The sequence below is a fragment of the Ornithorhynchus anatinus genome, chromosome 2 (genome assembly GCF_004115215.2).
Source record: "Ornithorhynchus anatinus isolate Pmale09 chromosome 2, mOrnAna1.pri.v4, whole genome shotgun sequence".
Taxonomy (NCBI): Eukaryota; Metazoa; Chordata; class Mammalia; order Monotremata; family Ornithorhynchidae; genus Ornithorhynchus; species Ornithorhynchus anatinus.
Window position 1 is genome coordinate 93,588,271 of NC_041729.1, and position 21,310 is coordinate 93,609,580.

Here is a 21,310-nt window from a genome sequence, read left to right on the forward strand (position 1 = left end):
AGCCCCCAAAATTCATTCAATTGTACTTATTGAGTGCTTACTGTGTGCAGAGCACTGTACTAAGCGCTTTGAGACAATCCTTGCCCAACAACAGGCTAGCACTGCTGACAGCCTCACCAACACTGCCACCTGTCAGAGGGTGAAAGCTCAGCCCAGAAAGCAATGTAGGGGCATAAGCAACAATACAGATCTGGAAAGCTGCCATGTTGTCTTGGAGATAAACAATTACTGTTGCTGTTATTCTCCAACTATCCTACTTCTATCCTACCCTACTTCCTACTTCTATCCCATGAAGACTACATCCTACCTCTAGGATCCTACTATCCTACTATTGGATCATGGAAATAACTGCCTGCCTCAAAATGCCTCACATACTCATAGGGATACACACAAGCTAATTTCAGTTAAATTTGTGAATTCCAATGATCACAGTGGTATTTAGTTGCAAAAATCTCAAATTTCATGGACTTTCAGTGAAAGATTGATAATGATGGGAATTCCTTATTACTTAGAAACTTAATATAAAACATTTCTGTTTTATCCTAGCCTACTTCTACATCATCCTGTGAGGCGCAGCTAGATTCAAAACCTGGGACTGTTTTCCCATTCATCCCTTCCTCTTCCCTAGGAAAAGGTCATTATTCCAACCTTCCAGTTCTCAGTCAATCCAATCGAACTGAGCACTTACTATATGAAGGGTGCGGTACTAAGCACTTGGGAGAGTACTGATGATCTAAAGCCTTACATGATGCACAGGAATTGCCTGTCCCAATGAAGGACTCTTCACCTTTCTCATCTGGTAAGGAGTCAGTGTGGACAGGGAAGATTAGGAGAGTGTTCTGGGCAGATGAGACAGATTTATGGCTTCTCAGATTCACCTATCTTACCTTTTAAGAGTCAGTCACTATTTCCTCTGGTTTCTTAGTTATATTACCCCTAAGGAGTCTTATTAAATTCACATCTCCTCCAAGAAGCCTTCCCCAACTAAGCCCTCATTCCCCTTCCTCCTCATTTCTGAGTATTCTTTGTACTGGGATTTGTACCTTTTATTCACCCCAACCTCAGCCCCACAGCATTTATGTACATATCTGTATTGTATTTTAATATCTGTCTCCTCCTATAGACTGCAAGTTTTTTGAGGGTAGGGAACATATCTACCTACTGTTATATTGTACTTTTCCAAGTCCTTAGTACAGTGTTCTGCACTGAATAAGTGCTCAGTAAATATGATTGATTGATTTCTTGGGTTTTCATTAGCTCTCAGTGAGTTTCAGCCTGAGTCCAATTGGTTGGAAGCCCATGAGATGTTAGCTGTTATAATTTATAGACTAGAAATTCAAAGCCTAGACTTTTGTTTCCCCATTAGTTACACCTCACACTGAATAAATCTCTGTGAAGATTTTCAACAACAGAGATCCCAAGGCCACATCTTAAACCCTAACCCCACTCCTGAATTTTTAGAATTTACTTAGTCAACTTGTTCTTGATTTTTTTCCCTTGGAGTTCAGGGCTGTGTTTCAATGAGTTCCAAGAGCAACAATGATTAGATCACTTTGAAATGAATAAACATTTTGGAGGGTATCTGCAATAGCAATTTTGAATAGCTCCCATTGCTTTTAATTTATTCCTGTTTAATTTTTTGAACATGGGTACCTTTTGGGACAGAAATTGTGTCGAAATATTTGCATCTATTTCAGTGTTTAGCACATAGTTAGCACTTACTACCATATTTTTACTAGAGCTCGCTAATTGAGCCAAGTTAAAATAGTTCTGCTTTAATAAACAAAAATGTGTGTTGGGAAGTTTCAAAAAGTCAAATCACTTAAAGTTTACTTACAGCACTGCTGACTGGTCCTTTTTCATGACCTGAAGAATCTGGTTCTTCTAAATACAGAGTGTAAAAGTGTGGTCTAAATCAAACAGTATCAAAATGTAATATTTTATGAACACATAGGAAACAAAAACAGAATCCAGAAAGATAAATTCAACAGTTGATAGTAAATCTAATCTTTTATCCACCGAATGTTTCAAAACACTTGAGAAGGCACTGTGGAAACCTGATAACTTTAGTTTTTGAGTTTCTTAATGTAGCTGGGTTAAAACATCATACGATACTACTTCTTATATGGTTAAACTTAGAACTAAAGAAATTATGCTCCTTATGCCTTTAAAATCTGGGAAAATTCCAATCTTGATTTAATGCATACAGACCTTTGCCCTTTAGGAAGCTGTAACCATTGAAGAACTTCCAAAATTCTCTGTTCAAATGCAATTGATCTGTAAACAGAACAGGAATTGAGATGAAGGGTTTAACAGATAAACTATTTTGTATGAATCTGTTACAAGTGCAGATTGATTTAAAAAGTGATTCTTTCTGTTAAACTGTAGGAGAAAACAGTGAACATGAGGGGACAAATGGGTGGAGAGGTAGAATATGATAGCCAGTCACACTGGCACCCACACTTAGGAGGGGTAGGAGGAGGCCAGGAGAGTCACTCTGCCTTGGGGAAAGTGTAAAAACCTAACCAAGTCAATTAGAGAGGAGATTTGTGGAGGAAGTAGAGGGGGAACTGGTAATTGGGGAGAAGATCCTTGGCAATCTTAGAGACAAGGGTTGGCAAGCCATGTGGCTGGGAGAGGATACAGGGAGGGCTTGAGCTGTGACCCAGAACAGACACAGGGCAGGATTGGAGATTCATTCAAGCACTCATTCAGTTGTATTTCTTGAATGCTTACTGTGTGCAAAGCACTGAGATGATCCCAGGAAAGGGTTAGGATACCCTAAAGTTTCAGGTTCCAGTGGCTAGGGGACAGGATGATGATGATGACATTTGTTAAGTGCTTACTTTGTGTCAAGCAGCATTATAAGCAATGGGGTAGATATAAGATAATCAGGTTGGGCACCTTCTCTGTCTCACATGGGGCTCAGGGTCTTATTTCCATTTTTACAGGTGAGGTAACTGAGGCACAGAGAAATTAAGTGACTTGCCCAAGACCACGTGCAGGAAGCACCGGCATTAGAACCCAGGTCTGACTCAGGAGGAGTGAGGCTCCCAAGACCCTCTTCCCAAATGACTTGGGTGAGATCAAAATCTGGGATGCTCCGAGAGAAGAGATGGGGAAAGGAGAGAGGAAAAAGAGCCCTGAGAGAACTACAGAGAAGAATAGAGGGATCCGAGGGGGTAAAAACCATTATTAGTCCTAAGGACAGGCAGTTTAAACAGGAATTGTTTTCGCTGTCACTGAATTAATAACTCAGTAAATATTGGTGGGACCTCATTCATTCATTCATTTGATTGTATTTATTAAGCACTTATTGTGTGTGGAGCACTGTATTAAGCACTTGGGAGAGTACAATACAATAATAGACACATTCCCTGCCCACAATGAGCTTACAGTCTAGAGGGATCTCAGATCGTACTGTCTGTCTGCATTAGAGGCTGAAGGGAAGCTCTGAGTGCCAGAGAGACACATGGTCTTTGGGGAGTCTTGGGAGAGGGAGGGAGTATACTTTCTCCATGGGCTTCCTATAGCCAGCCCTGGGACAGGGAAAATAAAATAGTCCCTGATGATCTCTTTGCCTTCTGGGGGACTCCTGGGCTTCAATCAAAGCTCAGCAGCAGTGGTAGAGATGCAGGGCCTTGAGGAGCACCTAGCAGAATGCCCCCAAACAAACGTTTTGAAGAATGGAAGAAGTAAAGGATGTTAAGACCCAGCAGAGGTTAACCAGGAGGGGGAAAGGAGGGAGGAGGATTTGATCACTCCTAAAATGACTCGGGGGGGGGGGGAGGGGGCTCTTTCAGTTGGGATTTGGGGCTGAAAATCCCCAGTACTATCACAAAGACAGAGAGACCGGGAGACAGATCCTGAAGGTTTGGAAGATCTTATTTTATACATTGGTGTGGTGTCAGTGGAAGAGTGGGAGCCTAGAGGCAGTCGGACAGTAGTATTTAGTCAGTGCTACTGAGTGTGGAGCACTGTACTAAGTGCTGGGGAGAGTACTCTATAACAATAGAACAGGCACATTCCTTGTCCACAACGAGCTTAGAGTCCAAGATGTTTCATTTTGTACAGTGCTCTGCACATGGTAAGAGCTCGGTAAATGCCACTAATTAACTGATTCTTTTCCAAAGCGAATTCTAGCTCTTCAGGCTAGATAGTTCAGTTCACATCCCATAAGCCCAGCTCTCAGCTATCAAAGATCCAAGTAAGGGTGAAGGAATAATAAATGTTAACTGCTCCTATAAAATACAACCAGCGCTCCCTACCACTACATTGAACAACATTGGCCTAAGCTCATTAATTATAACACCCTGATTTCCTACACACTTAGTAAATCTATCTTATTGAGGCTCTATTTTTCTATTTCTCATTTCCATGTTATAAGCCCAGGTTGGAGAAAATGACATTTGGCAGGTAAATTGGGAGTGGGGGCAGGGGCGCATCGTATTCTTATGTCAAAATTTTACCCGGACTTACCTATTGTACATTCGGTAGATATCTGGAAGAACTCCATTAATATTAACATCTGATCCAGGCCAGAAAAAAGTGCCAGACCTAAGACCCTGAGACCTAGCAGTCAGCCATATCTGGGAATTGAAACAAATACGAAATAAAGTAGTTCACCCAGCTTCAGCAAATCATTCCTGTGTAAAATGATTTCTTCAGCCTAATACGGGACCATTTAGGCAGGGATAATGTAGGTGTTTTGGCCAGTACTCAAAAAGAATAATTGAGGAATTGAAGAGGGAGAAAATTCTCGGCTAAATTGCATAAGTACACACAAACACACACTAAGGGTTTAGCAAATTCTGCCAGTTTCCAGAACTTTGTTTACAAATGAACATTCCTCAGGCTCATGCCATATCCTGTTGCTTACAGTGCCTTAAGCTCTCAGTATGGAGCTTTGTTTGGTAGCAGAAAGAGCCCTGATGCCCTAAAAGAAACTTCCTTTACTTGAAAGCTAGTGATGAGTTAATTCAACGCATCCAGAGAGAACACAAAGTTAAAATCAAAAGAATAAGTCTTGATTTGTTACACTAAACTGAGAAAGTATATTTGAAAGAATTTTAGCATTATATCCCAAGGCACAGAAGGATTTTAACAAAATTTTCCCAGAAGATTTTTTTTTAACTTACGGGTTCTCCTAGGTACCACTTGGGATTATGCGTCTCCTTATCTCCAAGGGAAAAGAAACTCTGCATTTTGGGATCATATATATTATTGTCAATTATTCCATGGGATTCTGGATATAAGCCCTGCAAAAAGTATTAAGATAAATTAGTAGGTGATAGATTCATTCATTCAATTCATTCAATACTATTTATTAAGCGCTCACTATGTTCAGAGCACTGTACTAAGCACCTGGAATGTACAAATCGGTAACAGATAAAGACAGTCCCTGCCCTTTTAAGTGCTTACAGTCTAATCGGGGGAGACAGACAGACAACAGCAATGGCAATAAATAGAATCAAGGGGATGAACATTTCATTACAACAATAGCAAATAAATAGAATCAAGGTGATGTACCTCTCATTAACAAAATAAATAGGGTAATGAAAATATATACAGTTGACCGGACGAGTACAGTGCTGAGGGGAGGGGAAGGGAGATGGGGAGGAGCAGAGGGAAAGGGGGGAAAAGAGGGTTTAGCTGCGGAGAGGTGAAGGGGGGGTGGGGGGGAGCAGAGGGCAGAGGGAAAAGGGGAGCTCAGTCTGGGAAGGCCTCTTGGAGGAGGTGAGCTTTAAGTAGGGTTTTGAAGAGGGTAAGAGAATTAGTTTGGTGGAGGTGAGGAGGGAGAGCATTCCAGGACCGCGGGAGGACGTGGCCCAGGAGTCGATGGCGGGATAGGCGAGAACGGGGGACGGTGAGGAGGTGGGTGGCAGAGGAGCGGAGCGTGCGGGGTGGGCAGTGAAAAGAGAGAAGGGAGGAGAGGTAGGAGGGGCAAGGTGATGGAGAGCCTTGAAGCCTAGAGTGAGAAGTTTTTGTTTTGTGTGGAGGTCGATAGGCAACCACTGGAGGTTTTTAAGAAGGGGAGTGACATGCCCAGAACATTTCTGCAGAAAGATGAGCCGGGCAGTGGAGTGAAGAATAGACTGGAGCGGTGCGAGAGAGGAGGAAGGGATATCAGAGAGAAGGCTGACACAATAATCCAGCCGGGATATTATGAGAGCCCGTAACAGTAGGTAGCCGTTTGGGTGGAGAGGAAAGGGCAGATCTTGGCGATATTATAAAGGTGAGACTGGCAGGTCTTGGTGACGGATCGGATGTGTGGGGTGAATGAGAGAGCCGAGTCAAAGATGACAGCAAGGTTGCGGGCTTGAGAGACGGGAAGGATGGTCGTACCATCCACAGTGATAGGGAACTCAGGAAGAGGACAGGGCGTGGGAGGGAAGATGAGGAGCTCAGTTTTGGCCATGTCGAGTTTTAGGTGGCAGGCAGACATCCATGTAGAGATGTTCTGGAGGCAGGAGGAGATACGAGCCTGAAGGGAGGGGGAGAGGACGGGGCAGAGATGTAGATCTGTGTGTCCTCTGCATAGAGATGATAGTTGAATCCGTGAGAGCGAATGAGTTCACTGAGGGAGTGAGTGTAGATGGAGAACAGAAGAGGGCCAAGAACTGACCCTTGAGGAACTCCAACAGTTAGAGGATGGGAGGGGGAGGAGGAGCTCGCGAAGGAGACCAAGAATAACTGGCCGGAGAGATAAGAGGAGAACCAGGAGAGCACGGAGTCCGTGAAGCCAAGGTGAGATAAGGTGTGGAAGAGGAGGGGATGGTCGACAGTGTCAAAGGCAGCTGAGAGGTCAAGGAGGATTAGAATGGAGTAGGAGCCATTGGATTTGGCAAGAAGGAGGTCATGGGTGACCTTAGAGAGAGCAGTCTCGGTAGAGTGGAGGGGACGGAAGCCAGATTGGAGGGGGTCTAGGAGAGAATGGGAGGTAAGGAATTCTAGGCAGCGAGTGTAGATGACTCGTTCTAGGAGTTTGGAAAGGAAGGGTAGTAGGGAGATAGGGCGATAACTGGAAGGGGAAGTGGGGTCGAGAGCGGGTTTGTTTAGGATGGGGGAGACATGGGCATGTTTGAAGGCAGAGGGGAAGAAGCCATTGGAGAGTGAGCAGTTAAAGATATAAGTTAAGGAAGGGAGGAGGGCAGGGGCAATGGTTTTTATAAGGTGAGCGGGAATGGGGTCCGAGGCACAGGTGGAGGGGGTGGCACTTGCGAGGAGGGAGGAGATCTCCTCTGAGGATACTTCAGGGAAGGATGGGAAAGTAGGAGAGTAGATTCCTATTCTTTCCATCAATCTTAGGGATTTGTCATTGCAACACTAAAGACCATGAGTAATCACAACTAGTGAAGGGTTGTTGTTTTTTTTACCATTGATTAATAGAAGCTGGGAGTTACAAGAGAAACACAGCCAAAAGAAAATCCCCTTCAAAAGATAAAACTTGTAATTCCAAGTAGGCAACAGATTTGTAGCGGAATCAGTATGCAATGATCAATCAATAAATAGTACTTATTTATAGCCTGAGTACAGAGCTCTGTACAAAGCATTTGGAAGAGCACAGTATAATTCATAGATATGAACTCTGCTCTCAAGGAGCTCACAATCTAGTACTAAAGTCAGATTGCTGGGGGAAGAATTTGGAAAAATTGGGCCACCCACATTTCATGGCATTTTATGCTGGTAAAGACTGCCTGGCACAACTTGTTGTTGTTGTTTTGGGAAGCAGAGTGGCCTAGTGGAAAGAGTACAGTCTGGGAGTCAGATGACCTGGGTCCTAATCTCAGCTCTACCACTTGACTGCTGTGTGAACTTGGGCAAGTCACTTCACTTCTATGAGACTCAGTTTTCTCAACCATAAAATCGGGATTTTATTTTTTTTTTGCATTTAAGTGCTTACTATGTGCCAGGCACTGTACTAAGCACTGGGGTAGATACAAGCTAATTAGGTTGGACCCAGTCCATGTTCCACATGGGATTCACAGTCTTAATCCCCATTTTACAGATGAGGTAATTGAGGCACAGAGAAGCTAAGTGACTTACCAAGGTCACACAGCAGAAGAATGGCAGAGCTGAGATTAGAACCTAGGTCCTTCTGACTCCCAAGCCCATGCTCTACCCAGTAGGACAAGTTGTTACCCATTCTTCCTCCTACTTAAGCTGTGAGTCCCATGTGGGACAGGAACTGTGCCCAACCTGATTAACCTGAATATATTTTGTAGTAAACAATTAATATAACAACAAGTTCAGTTTTACCTGGGGCTGACCTGAATTGGAGTTCTCACTTCTGGGAAAACATAGTGTGCCCAAATCATTAAGAGGTATTATCATTTGGAAATGAAAATGTGCATTATTCCCATAAAACATTTATCATGTTTTAAATAAGGTTCCCCAACTCTAATGATACATAGAACTCCCAAGTCAGACAATCATCAAAAACTACCTCAACAATAAACTCCAAATTTAAGCATTAGGTGGCTATACATGCCTGTAGTTCATTAACTGATGATTTGTCAAAAACATGCAGACCTATACGCTTGATTTTTAGGTATTAAAAATATTTCACTTGAAGTTAATCATGAAATTGAATGTTTTGCCAACAATATGCCATATTTAAAAAGCTGTTGTAACATGGAAAAACTAATACATTAGAGAATAGGGGAAGTAGTGTGGAATGATTAAGATTTCCTTGGACTTTTTTTTTTTTACAGTATTGTTAACTGCTTACTATATGCCAGGTACTGTTCTATGTGCTAGGGTAAATACAAGGAAATCAGGTTCCACACAGGACTCACAGTCTTTATCCCCATTTTGCAGATGAAGTAACTGAGGCCTAGAGAAGTTAAGCGACTTGCCCAAGGTCACACAGCTGACAAGTGGAGGAGCCACTCTGAGGGATGACATTCAAACTTAGAAGAATTTCAAAAATACCTAAAAACTCTATAGTCACACATCAAGTAGACACTCAATAGACATCTGTTGATTATTTTATGCAGTTAGTATGTTAATTGTCTGTGGTAATGGTGGGGAGGGATGACTTGAGGTAAAGTTCAAACAAAACAGGAAGTGTGGTAATTCCAGTTTGTGCATCTACAGGAAGGAAATGGACCATGAAGGGAATGGGAGAGTATCATGGGTTATTGTATCCATGCAAGAACACGCATGGCATAGTGGATTAGGTCCCAGTCTGGCAGTCAGAAGGTCATGGGTTCTAACCCCAGCTCTGCCACTTGTCTGCTAGGTGACCTTGGGCAAGTCACTTCACTTTTTTGTGCCTGTTACCTCATCTGTAAAATGGGGATGGAGACTGTGAGCCCCATGTGGGACAGGGACTGTGTCCAGTGTATCCACCCCAGTGCTGAGTATAGCGCCTGGCACAGAGTAAGTGCTTAACAAATACCTTAATTATTATTAATTACTATTAGAACAAATGTTATGCATTGTGGCTGCCACCAAGTGGGAAGAAGGTTGGAGAAAAAGTCAACTTTCAAATTCATCAAGCAGTGAGCTAATTACATACATTCCAAAAAAGTAGATAACATCTCCTAACAAGTAAAATTTCACTCTTCCCTTATTAGCTGTGTAGCTATTGTCCTCAGTTTAAGAGAGATTAACACCTGATCTCTAACTTTAGACATTTTTTCCCACTCTACTTTTCCTTCTGTTTTCCACTGCTTCATATCACTCTTTTTTCCTTTTCAAAATTTGTAGAGAATACAAACCAAATCCATAAATGAAAACAGTTACACCACTCTGAGCATAATACTTATGCCTCTACACTTGCCTTCTCTAGGCCTATAATAATTTGTAACATTCCAGAGGGAGAGCATTACAACAGCATTTTCAGAACTGTACTTAGGACACAGAATTCTCTCAAATGCCATGCTACTGGCATGGTAGGGAGGCATTCTGTAATTTACTGAAAGTTATTGAGAATTTAAAAAATACCTCAAACTTCCTACTACTAAGGAAAACATATATACCTCCCAGCAAACAATGAAAAAAGAGTTGGGGAGTGAAGGGGGAATTTTCCTATAGATTCAGGGCAAGTAAACTAGATTTTGTTCTCAAAAGTAAAAACCTATTATCTGTAGAGTATTTCAGGAAGTACTGCCTTGGCATTTCTCCTCTTGTATGGGCTTGAACCAATATCCCAGGATTTCTTTTTCTTAGCCCGTGAAGTAGTCTTCCCCTTTGGGCTGATAGAAAGTTTAATTTTATTTTTTTATGGTATGCGTTAAGCACTTACTATGTGTCAGCCACTGTACTAAGTGCTGGGGTAAATACAAGTCAAACAGGTTGGACATTGTCCCTGTCCCACAAAAGGCTCACAGTCTTAAACACCATTTTAAATGAGGTAACTGAGGCACTGAGAAGTTAAGTGACCTGCTCAAGGTCACACAGCAGTTGCTTTGCACACAGTAAGTGCTCAATAAATACGATTGAATGAATGAGTGGCAGAGTGGAATTAGAAATCAGGTCCTTCTGACTCTTCGGCCCATGCTGTCTACACTAGGCCACACTGCTTCTCTAACAGTTCATTTGTTTTAAGCTTGGCTACATGAGGGAAAAACATTACTTTTTTTCTGGCACTGACTTAATAAAATTTAACATTTACTCAAGGATTAAACTTTTGCTACCTCCCACCACGGAAGCCTCTCTTAGAGCAAAGGAAAAACAAGTGCACTGGAGCTTACCGTAACAAGGGTGTAATGATTGGGGAAGGTTTTGGATGGATAAACTGGTCTCATGTTTTCAGTGTAAGTTCCACAGTTTCCTAAGAGAGAAAAGAGGTTAAACACTGAACTAATTCCACAAACCACTTTTTCCCATATCACTTTTCCTTCTGTTTTCCACAATTTCACACTACTCTTCTTTCCTTTTCAAAATTTGTACAGAATACAAACCAAATCCATAAATTAAAATAATTACTCCCCTTTGAGTACAATACTTATGCCTCCCCTTTGAGTACAATTCTTATATACGTGCCTTCTCTAGGCCTAAAATAATTTTTAAGATTTAAGCAGGGGGTTGATCAAGAAGGAAGAAGAATGAACATAGCTGGGAAGAATGGAGAGATGGAAAATGGTGTTAATAAATCAATCTTATATGCTGAGCACTTACTGTGGGCAGAACACTGTACTTAATCAGTCATATTTCCTGAGTGCTTACCATGTGCAGAACACTGTACTAAGCCCTTGGGATAGTTCAATATAACAATATAGCAGACACATTCCCTGCCCACAATGAGCTTACAGTCTAGAGAGGGAGATAGACATTAATATAAGTAAAATTACAGATATGTACATAAGTGCTATGGGGATGAGAGGGGAGATGAATAAAGGGGGCAAGTCAGGGTGACACAGAAGGGAGTGGGAGAAGAGGAAAGCTGGGCTTAGTCAGGGAAGGCCTCTCGGTGGAAATGTATCTTCAGTAAGGCTTTGAAGTGGGGGAGAGTCTGTCATACGAAGAGGGAGGGCATTCCAGCCCAGAGACAGGACATGGGTGAGAGGTCTGCAGCAAGATAGAAGAGATCTAGGTACTCATGAGGTCTAGTGAGTAGGTTGGCAGAGGAGTGAAGTGTGAAAGCTGGGTTGTAGTAGGAGAGTAGCAAGGTGAAGTAGGAGGATGCAAGGTGACTGAGGGCTTTAAAGCTGATGGTAAGGAGTTTCTATTTGACACAGAGGTGGATGGGCAACCACTAGAGGTTCTTGAGGAGTAGGAAAATATGAACTGACATTTCTGTAGAAATAACCCAGGCAGCAGAGAGAAGTATGGACTAGAGTGAGGAGAGACAGAAGGCAGGAAGGTCAGCAAGGAGGCTGAGGCAGTAATCAAGGAGGGACAGGATAAGTGACTGGATTAACATGGTAGCAGTTTGGAAGGAGTGGAAAAGGTGGATTTTAGCAATGTTGTGAATGTTGAACCAACAGGATTTGGTGACATTAAATATGTGTGTTGAATGAGAGATTAATGGGTTAATTATGAACCATCCTTTTGAAAAAGCAGTTACCATTTTTATGTGTAATGAAATAATTATGCTGGTTTAGCTGTTTCCATATGGCAAGCACTATACTAAGGTCTGGGGTAGATACAAGATAATCAGGTTGGACACTTTGGGGGATTTGATATTCGCTCCACCCTCAACACCACAGCACTTTTGCACATATCTTTAAATTATATACTATAAATTATTTATTAATATTAACATCTATCTCCCCTCTAGACTGTAAGCTTATTATGTTCAGGGAACGTATCTACCAACTCTGTTGCACTGAACATTCCCAAGTCCTTGTACACTGCTCTGCATATAGTAAGCACTCAATAAATACCACTGATTGGTTGACCCAGCCTCTGTCTCACGTGAAGTTCGATACTTATGACAATCAGTGAGAAAACACCTGCCTGCCTAGAAGAAGGGAACGATGACCACAACGAAAGATTTCAATCCAGAGTTAACTCCAAGGTCGCTAAGACCACCCCTGAACTGAACCAAGCTGCTCTTGGTGATTTAGGCTGCTTTTCCAGGACAATACTGCAACTACCCTTGGCTATGGGGCTGATATTTTCACTAACAGACTGTCTACAACTTCAACAGTTTCCACCCAGTGACTGTTCCTTACACGTTCTCAATTGTTTTAACTTTATTTTGTAGCCATATTCTGCAACTAATGTTGGATTTTAAACATCAGTCCAAATGCATTCACTCCCTTCCCAGGCCTTAGCTAGCCAGCCAAGCTTTGTTGGTTCCCTACCTTCTGATGCTTCAGTGATCTCACTTAAATGATATTCCAGAAATTCAATGGATTCCAAAAACAGTCTCATTTTAGATAATATCCCTTTCTTATCTCTTAGTTTTGAGTCAGGAAGTCTCTGGAATCAAATCCAGTATGCTTTGGTGATGAACATAACTGTTGGCAAATTCAAGTAGCTTGTTGAGGATTATTTCACCAAGTAAAGACTAAAGTCTCTGCATAATGGCTGGAAGTAACCAACTAAGCAACTAATAATAAGAAGAATTGTGGTATTTGTTAAACCCTTACTACAAGCCAAACTAAGGTTAAGCACAGAGTCTGTCCTACAAGAGGCTCACAGTCTAAACAGGAGGGAGAAGTGCTTAGAACAGTGCTTGGCACATAGTAACCGCTTAACAAATACCATCATCATCATTATTATTAAGAGGTATCAAGTTCCCATATTACAGATAATAAAAGTGAGGCACAGAGAAGTGAAGGGTCTTACCCGAAACCACACAGCAGGCAAATAAGTGTTGGAGTCAGAATTAGAACGCTGGTCCTCTGAGTCCTAGGCCTGTGCTCTTTCCACTAGCTCACCCTGATTTGAATTAATATTATTTCTCTCCCTACTCATATATCCAAGGGAATAAATTTCTGTTCAGAATTCTGAAGTGATAGTCTCAGGGATTCCTAAAATCGGACAGTTGATCATATTTACTGAGCATTTACTGCGTACAGAGTAATGTACTAAGTACTTGAAAGAGTACAATATAACACATTCCCTGCCCATAACAAGCTTACAGTCTAGAGGAGGAGACAGACATTAATACAAATTAATAAAATTACAGATATGTACATAAGTTCTGTGTGGTTGGGAGGAGGGATGAATAAAGGGAGCAAGTCAGGGTGATGCAGAAAGGTGTATCATTACTGCCAAAGGCAATATTTAGTACCCAACAACCCTGCCATGCACATGGTTCAGGGACAATCAATATTTTTATAAGTGAAATAATAGCACGCTTCTTGCCACAATATCACACTGTAACTTTTAATAGAGTTTAAAGGCTTTCAACTGGGCAGAACCTATCACTTGACAGGAAGGGATTCAATAGTATTTACTGAGTGCTTACTATGTGCAGAGCACTGTACTAAGCACTTGGAATGTACAATTCGGCAACAGATAGAGACAATCCCTGCCCATTGATGGGCTTACATAAGGGATTATCAGGAACAATTATATATTAATATACATGTATCCATACAACTAATCTTCATATTCAAAGAAGACATTATTGATGGGGTAGTTCACTATGAGTGTGTGTGTGTGTTTGTCTAAAAAGGACAATATGGGTTCCACAGACAGTCACATTAAGTGCATAAAACATTGTCCCTTATTGTGTTGTGGTAACACCACCATTATGAAAAAGGGAGGAAAATGTTTTGAAGTTTTACACCACAATACTTTATCATCTAACGCATTCCTCTTAAAAGCTCCAAAGTGGCCCATTCATTCAATCGTATTTCATTCAATCATAGTTATCGAGTGCTTACTGTGTACACAGCACTCTACTAACCACTTGGCTTAGCTGAGAAGGCCTCATGGAGGAGTAGTTAGCTCTTATTTTAATCTCACCCATTCCTGTGGGTAGAAGTTACCACGAGCTTTCTTGGTGCCCATCTTCGATAAAGAGGGAAAAATCAATTGTCTAAAGCCACACAGTAGGCAGTGTTGCCTACTGGATAGAGCACAGGCCTGGGAATAAGCAGAATCTGGGTTCTAGTCCCAGGTCTGCCACTTGTTTGCTTTGTGGCTTTGGGAAAGTCACTTCCCTTCTCTGTGCCTCAGTGACTTCATCTGTAAAATTATAATTAAAACTGTGAGCTCCATGCGGGACACGGATTGGGTCCAACCTAATTAACTAATTAACCTGAAACATAGTAAGCACTTAACAAGTACCTTTAAAAAAAAAAAGAAAAGTAGGCCTTTGGATGAACTGGGAATGACTGTTTCCATTATATCACCTAGCCTCAACATCTAGTCATCTGAACTTTAGCCAAGGAAGTGGAAACTGGACGGAGGAATGCAATAGAGATGTCATATGAATTAGAAGGCCATACAAGTCCATCTTTCAATGGAGAGTAGCAGAAAATGGCAAGCAGTATTTTTATTCAAGAATTCACTCTCCACAGAGAGAGTCCAGACTTCTGAGGAGGAATCCAGGTGACAAAGATAATACTTTGGTTTAAGTAAAATGATAGTAATGATGATGATAACAGTTGAGGTATTTGTTAAGCACTTACTGTGAGCCAAGCAAGTACTAGGCACCAGAGCAGATACAAGATAATCAGATCCCACTTGGGGCTCACAGTCTAAATAGGAGGAGAACAAGTATTTTGCAGAAGAGGGAACTGAGGCACAGGGAAGTGAAGTGACTTTCCCATGGTCACATAGCAAGTAAGCAGCGGAGCTGGGATTATAACCCAGGTCTGACACCCAGGTCTGTCCTCTATCCCCTGGGGCACATTGCTTCAGGAGTAACTCACTTCATGAAAGAGTTGGCTACACAATGAGCTTTCAATAAAAAGCCAATTTTAAGATGATTATCTGATCACTAGGCTCACAGACTGTTGGATTCTTGAATTGCTTCCTCTACTTTTCCAAAACACAATGATTGCTGCTTCAGGTTACTGCTATGACATTTCATTTCAGTGTGTAAATGGTAAGAGCTACTCACGTAATTTGCTAATAACAGGAAGAAGTTCACCCCATGTGCGTAAGTATTCCGCTCTGAAGCCATCCAAGGAAAACAAGAGTGTAGGAGGATTTTCAAACCTGGGCAATTACAAAGAAAGATATTTAAGAGACAGGCATGTTGATGAACTGGAAATTTCCTTCTCCCCTGTGGTGTACTATTGAAGATTTTCCACAGTTGTATTCTGAAAAGAGGTGGTGGGGGGGGAAGGAGGAATAAAAAATAAAATAACCAAAGGACACATGTTCTTATCCAGACACATATGTATGAGGATTTACCTTCTGTAAATTTTATTCTAAATGCCATCATACTAAACAGGACATTCTTGCTAAGACACAGTGTTTTTTAAAAAAATCATTCTTGAATTTGTTAATAAGACTACTGTCTCCTTATGCTGAAATATATTCATTCAATCATATTTATTGAGCATTTGCTGTGTGCAGAGCACTGTACTAAGCACTATGCATTACAAACCTGTAGACATGATTTTTGCTCTCTTCTGAGAGACACTAATCTACCCACTCAGACTGAATTTAATCTCTCCCTTCTCCTTGCTCCTTTAATCTCCTTACTCATGCCCTCTCTCTTTCCTGAAACTTCCTCCTCTTCACATCCAGCTAACCAAACCTCTTCCCATTTCAAAGTCCTATTAAAACCACACCTCTTCCAGGAGGTCTGCCCTGATTAATGTCTCATTTCCTCACCATAATTTCCCTCTCTCCTCCATCACCTATGCATTGGAGTGTCCTCTTTCCCTAAGCATTTAGGTACTCAGTATGAGTATGATGATCATAGCGTTTAAGAGCATACTATGTGCCAAGCACTGTACTAAGTGCTGGGGTAGACACAAAATAATCAGGTCAGACACAGTCCCTGTTCCACATGGGGCTCCTAGTCTAAGGGTAGTATGAAGATATGTACATAGGTGCTCAGGGAGTGGGAGAAAGAGGGGGGAAATGAACAAGGTGCTGGTGGGTTTGAATGGAAGTGCATAGGCGATGCAGAAAGGAGGGTGAATAGGGGAAATGAAGGCTAAATCAGGGAAGTCAGGCTAAGTCACATCTCATGGAGGAGATGTGATTTTAATAGGGGTTTGAAGATAGGGAGGGTGGTGCTCTTTTGGATTTGAAGAGGGAGTTCCAGGCAGGTGAGGGGACGTGAGCAAGGGGTCAACTGAGATGAGATGGAGGCACATTAAGTTGGTTGGTGTTAGAGAAGAGCAGGGATCATATTTACTAACTTTTCATACTCTCCTAAGCACTTTGTACAGTGCTCTGAACCACGAAGGTTTTTAATACATATTATTTTTTATTACAGAATTGGTCCTTAACGTGCACATTGACCGTGACTACAATTCTGGCTTTTAAAAACGCAAGGACCGCCCTGACATCTTGTGCTGAAAATTGATATTCCTGCTGCTTAGATGAAATAATTTCCTTTGTAATTGTGAATGCCTATCTGAACACAGAGATTTCTTATTTTCTAAACCAAGTTCTAGACTGTGATCCCCTTATAGGGCAGGGACTGAGTCCAACATGATTATCTTGTATCTATCCCAGCACTTAGGACAGTGTTCGGCATAGAGTAGCGTTAGAGGAAAACCACTATCATCATCAAGGCTTTGAACCCTAAAGTTCTCCCTTGGTTACAGATTTAGGCACTATGGATGACACATTATAATTAGTCTAAGTCCCAAAATGTCAGCCAACATGTTACAGCTTCTTATTCATTCATTCAATTGTATTTATTGAGCACTTACTGTGTGCAGAGCACTGTACTAAGCACTTGGAAAGTACATTTATAGCCTCTAGACTGTAAGCTCATTATGGGCAGGGAATGTGCCTCTGCATTCTGTTGCATTATACTCTCCCCAGTGCTTAGTACAGTGATCCGCACGTAGTCAGTGCTCAAAAATACCACTGAAGATGATGATGATAACTGAATTTGGGAGTTAATGTGTTTTGAAAATTCAGGGGACATTATACTAAAGAATGACTTATTGAACTGTAGCAGACAATAACCCAGAGAAAAGATAGTTTTTCTTGGAATTATTTCCAAAGGTTCCTTTCTTTTAAAGCTGAAGTAAAAGAAGTACCAACCAACTTCTTCAATTTTATATGACGCCACAGAAAGGCAGCATTAGAGATCGAAGGTTAACATTGCTTTTGTTAAACTTTATCTTTGCAGTTGGGAATAAGGCTGGAATTAAAATTGGAACTGGCGATTGATAAAACTGGAGCTAACAAATGTAGAATTGACAATGAGAGTTTCACTTTAAGTTAACTGGCTCGTAGCATACTGAGGCTGCCCAGCACATATCCCAGGCAACCACAATAAAAAGTGAGCAACCTCAGATGGGCCCTGTTGGAAGAGACAGGCACAGAGGAAGGAGTAGTTCAACATCAATTCATTTTGGCAAAAGCATATAGAAATCCATAAAAACCATACACTAGTCTTGGCAGGCTATCTACATACAATCTCTCTGCCAAATTTTTATAGCAAAAGCTAGTTCGTGAAGAATATTCAGCTATAAATTCTTCATAAATGGAAGAGTTGCAAAAGACTTTGACCTAAACGCACAGTATTAACATGTTTATCTGTAAGAACAGAATACAGTAAAGCTGCCATGGACAAAAGGCCAACAAACTCTAGACATATGGAATGAGACCTGATGAAAACAACAATTGAAGTAAAGGGATTCTCCTTCATGCCCAAATTTATATAAACAAAACTTTATCACTCATCAATAAGTGAAGCCTCACACCACATAAACGGCTCTTATGTCACATAATTCCTCTTTGACAACTTTCCAAAAGTCCCTTATCTCCTAACTAAGGATCCAGAGAGGCAATTTTGAGAGAAAAGACCTTTGGCAGCAATTTCCCTCATGTACGGGAACTTGAAAATTTAAGAAAAGATTCCGAATGTCGGAACTCCTTTAGGCTGAATTGGAAGTCACCTTTTGTTTAAAAAAAAAAGTCAACCTTCCCATCCTCTGCCACAGAGCATGTGCAGTGGCCACTTCAATTTATCCACTGTAGTGTAGGGCAGTTGCTGGAGGAGGGGCTGGGGGGAATCAGGCTTACCAGGAAAGATGAAGCCCTCTTTTTCCCCTCAGATTGGTGGGGATCCTCCCAACTCCTGCTCCTCCAAGAATCCCCTCAGATAAAATGCCACCCATATGATTGAATGAATGATGAAACACCAGCTGCATGGCCCTGGCATGTGCAGCAGAGCGAGGCAACTCAATCAATCAATCAATCGTAGTCACTGAGTGCTTACTGTGTGCAGAGCACTGTACTAAGTGCCTGGAAGAGACCTTATAACAATATAACAGACATTCCCTACCCACAACTAGCTTCAAGTCTCAGCTCCCTTCTGCCCTATCAGTCTCTGACTGGCAGCAGTGTGATGATATCATAACACACCATACATAACATCCATGCTGGCTCAGGTAAAGGACCTGCAAGATGGCACAGTGCTGAGCCTCAACCAGAAAGTGAGATGCAATGGCAAATTTTAAATACTTCTAAACTGCCATTTACTTCATGAATTTTGCAGGAGAAATCCATTAATGAACAACTAGAAAAGTTTTGGTTGCACAGATTCATAGCGTGATCATTCTGAAAAGGCCTGGATCAAAAGTCAGTTTACACAAATGCTGAGTGAAATGTTGGCTGAGACTGCACAGAGTAGAACAAATTGTGGGTGTGCACTTTATACTTTTCCTCCAAAAACATCTACTGTTATTAAAATGCAAACACAGTGTTTTTTCCCCTAATCTCAAATTTTTAATTTGATCATATGATTCTGAAAATAGAATGGAAGTCAGGCACCTAACTAACCAATCAAGAATCCAGGAATTCTGCCAGCTTCTGATTTCTAACTCAACCCAAACTGGGTTATGCTTCTCTTCTTTTGTTTGTATCAATTGATCAATCATATTTATAGAGTGTTTAATTTGTGCAAAACACTGCACTAAGTGTGTAGGAGAGTTGTGGACACATTCCTTGTCCACATCTTCTCTATAGTTCACCTGCCGCTGAGGTAGGGTCTCTTCTCCAAGCAACTATCCATTACCCCTAAACCTAGTTTTCCTAGAACATGGAGGTCACCTTCTTGCTAGTAAGGAAAAATCACACTATAAAGCTTGCTATGGCAGACATCAAATTTATAGGCACACAACCATTTCTTTCAACACAGCATCAGACTCTATGAACACAGGCTAATGTTGTAGGAAGTCCATTCTCTAATCCTGCAGTCATTTTCTATCTAAAAATGGGTAGCGAAAGACATGAGTTCTGGCAGAACTGAATGCATTAAGAAACAGCAATGTTCATAGATCTTTTTTTCCATTGGCTCTATTAAGAGCCTTGGCTGCATGTTCTTAAGCAATATATTCTCTCTTCTTGTGGCTTTCCCTTTTGACCTCCAAGACTGTCTCATCTACATTTTTTTCTTTTCTTAAAGAGAGCACTCCATTACATGGAAAAGAAAAGGAAACATGGAGAGAAACCATCAATTTCTTTTCTTCCCATGATCTTGGAGCTAAAACAAAACTGCATCTACAGGCTGTGCCTTTTGACAAATGCCTGGTGAATACTCTCTTTGGGCAGAACACTATACTAATCACTGGGAGCATTTTCAGTGAAAGTAGGATGGCAAAGTGTCTGTTGTCAAGACATACAGAAAGGAGAGAAACAGATACTATACAAAGAAAACACTCTTGTCATATAGTGATTGGTCGGCTACATGAGTGCAAGCTGAGAATGTGGGCAAGAGCAGAGTTTTGTAAAAAGCAGAACATAGTTTGGCAGACAGGAGTTGAGAGGCCATTTGAGACAGAGAGGAACTGTGGCACGTTAAGTTGCTTACTCTGTGCCAAGCACAGTGGTAGATACAAATTAATGATATATAAGACAGTCTCTGTCCCTTGTGGGACTCACAGTATGAAGGAGAGGAAGAACAGGTATTTAATATCCATTTTACAGATGAGGAAACCACCAGTGAGCTGCTAAATGACTTGCTCAAGGTCACGAAGAAAGCAATGGAGCTGGAATTAGAACTCAGGTCCCCTGCCTTTCAGGCAAACGTTCTTTCCACTATGCCTCACTGCTGTTTTATTGAGCAGCACTTTCCCTGTTCCCCTCACCTTTTACATCTCTTGTACTCCTGGAACTGCAGTTATTTGTTTAAAAGGGGCCAATACAACCAAAGAGTACATAAACAATACATGGCCGTGCAACTTTCAAGAGTTAATGGTTCAACAGCTTTTGCCTTTTGGGAAAGATTTTGCTTAAAATACGATTACAGCTTAAACTTAATCCTCTCTAAGCTATTACATATCCCCTTAAAAAAAAACAAAACTCTCAACTTGACAAACAAGAGGGAAAGAGAAGGTACTTGAGCTCTTACTATTCATTAAGCATAAGGGAAGAGGAGAGAGGTTGAGAAAAAAGAGTTTGGCCTTACCCTGCTGGACACTGAGGTTCATTAATGGCCTCACAGGGTTCTTCCACCCAACTTTTCTCTCCTGAAAAAAGGAAAAAAGCAAACCTGTATTCAAGGGAGAAAGACTATAATACTTGGGGGCTGAAGGGGAGTCTCCTGGAAACAGACTGAAATCCAAGAACCTGAAGGTTCACTTAAAAGTTACAGGATGAGACGGTGGGCTGAAGACCACTCTCAATCCCAATCATGCCACTTGGGTTTCAGTCCTCAGGTGGAGTGTGGGGTTCTGTGAAAAAAAAGATTTCATCCACACATCTTTTTTCATTTTTCTCCAATTCATTCAATCATATGTATTGAGCGCTTACT

The 21,310-nt window shown here is 41.4% G+C and overlaps 1 protein-coding gene across 2 annotated transcripts in view; it reads right to left on the minus strand.

Annotated features, from left to right (window-relative positions):
* The window catches only part of ENPP1 (ectonucleotide pyrophosphatase/phosphodiesterase 1), a 75,860-nt gene that overhangs the window by 32,419 nt on the left and 22,131 nt on the right, over window positions 1-21,310 (minus strand). For both annotated transcript variants that reach the window (XM_029053118.2, XM_029053111.2), the window contains exons 5-11: window positions 20,966-21,026; window positions 15,476-15,573; window positions 10,701-10,780; window positions 5,139-5,258; window positions 4,480-4,589; window positions 2,212-2,277; window positions 1,838-1,910 (exon numbers count right to left, since the gene is read on the minus strand). In XM_029053118.2, the coding sequence (XP_028908951.1) occupies window positions 1,838-1,910; window positions 2,212-2,277; window positions 4,480-4,589; window positions 5,139-5,258; window positions 10,701-10,780; window positions 15,476-15,573; window positions 20,966-21,026 (608 nt within the window). The remainder of the gene's footprint in view (window positions 1-1,837; window positions 1,911-2,211; window positions 2,278-4,479; window positions 4,590-5,138; window positions 5,259-10,700; window positions 10,781-15,475; window positions 15,574-20,965; window positions 21,027-21,310) is intronic.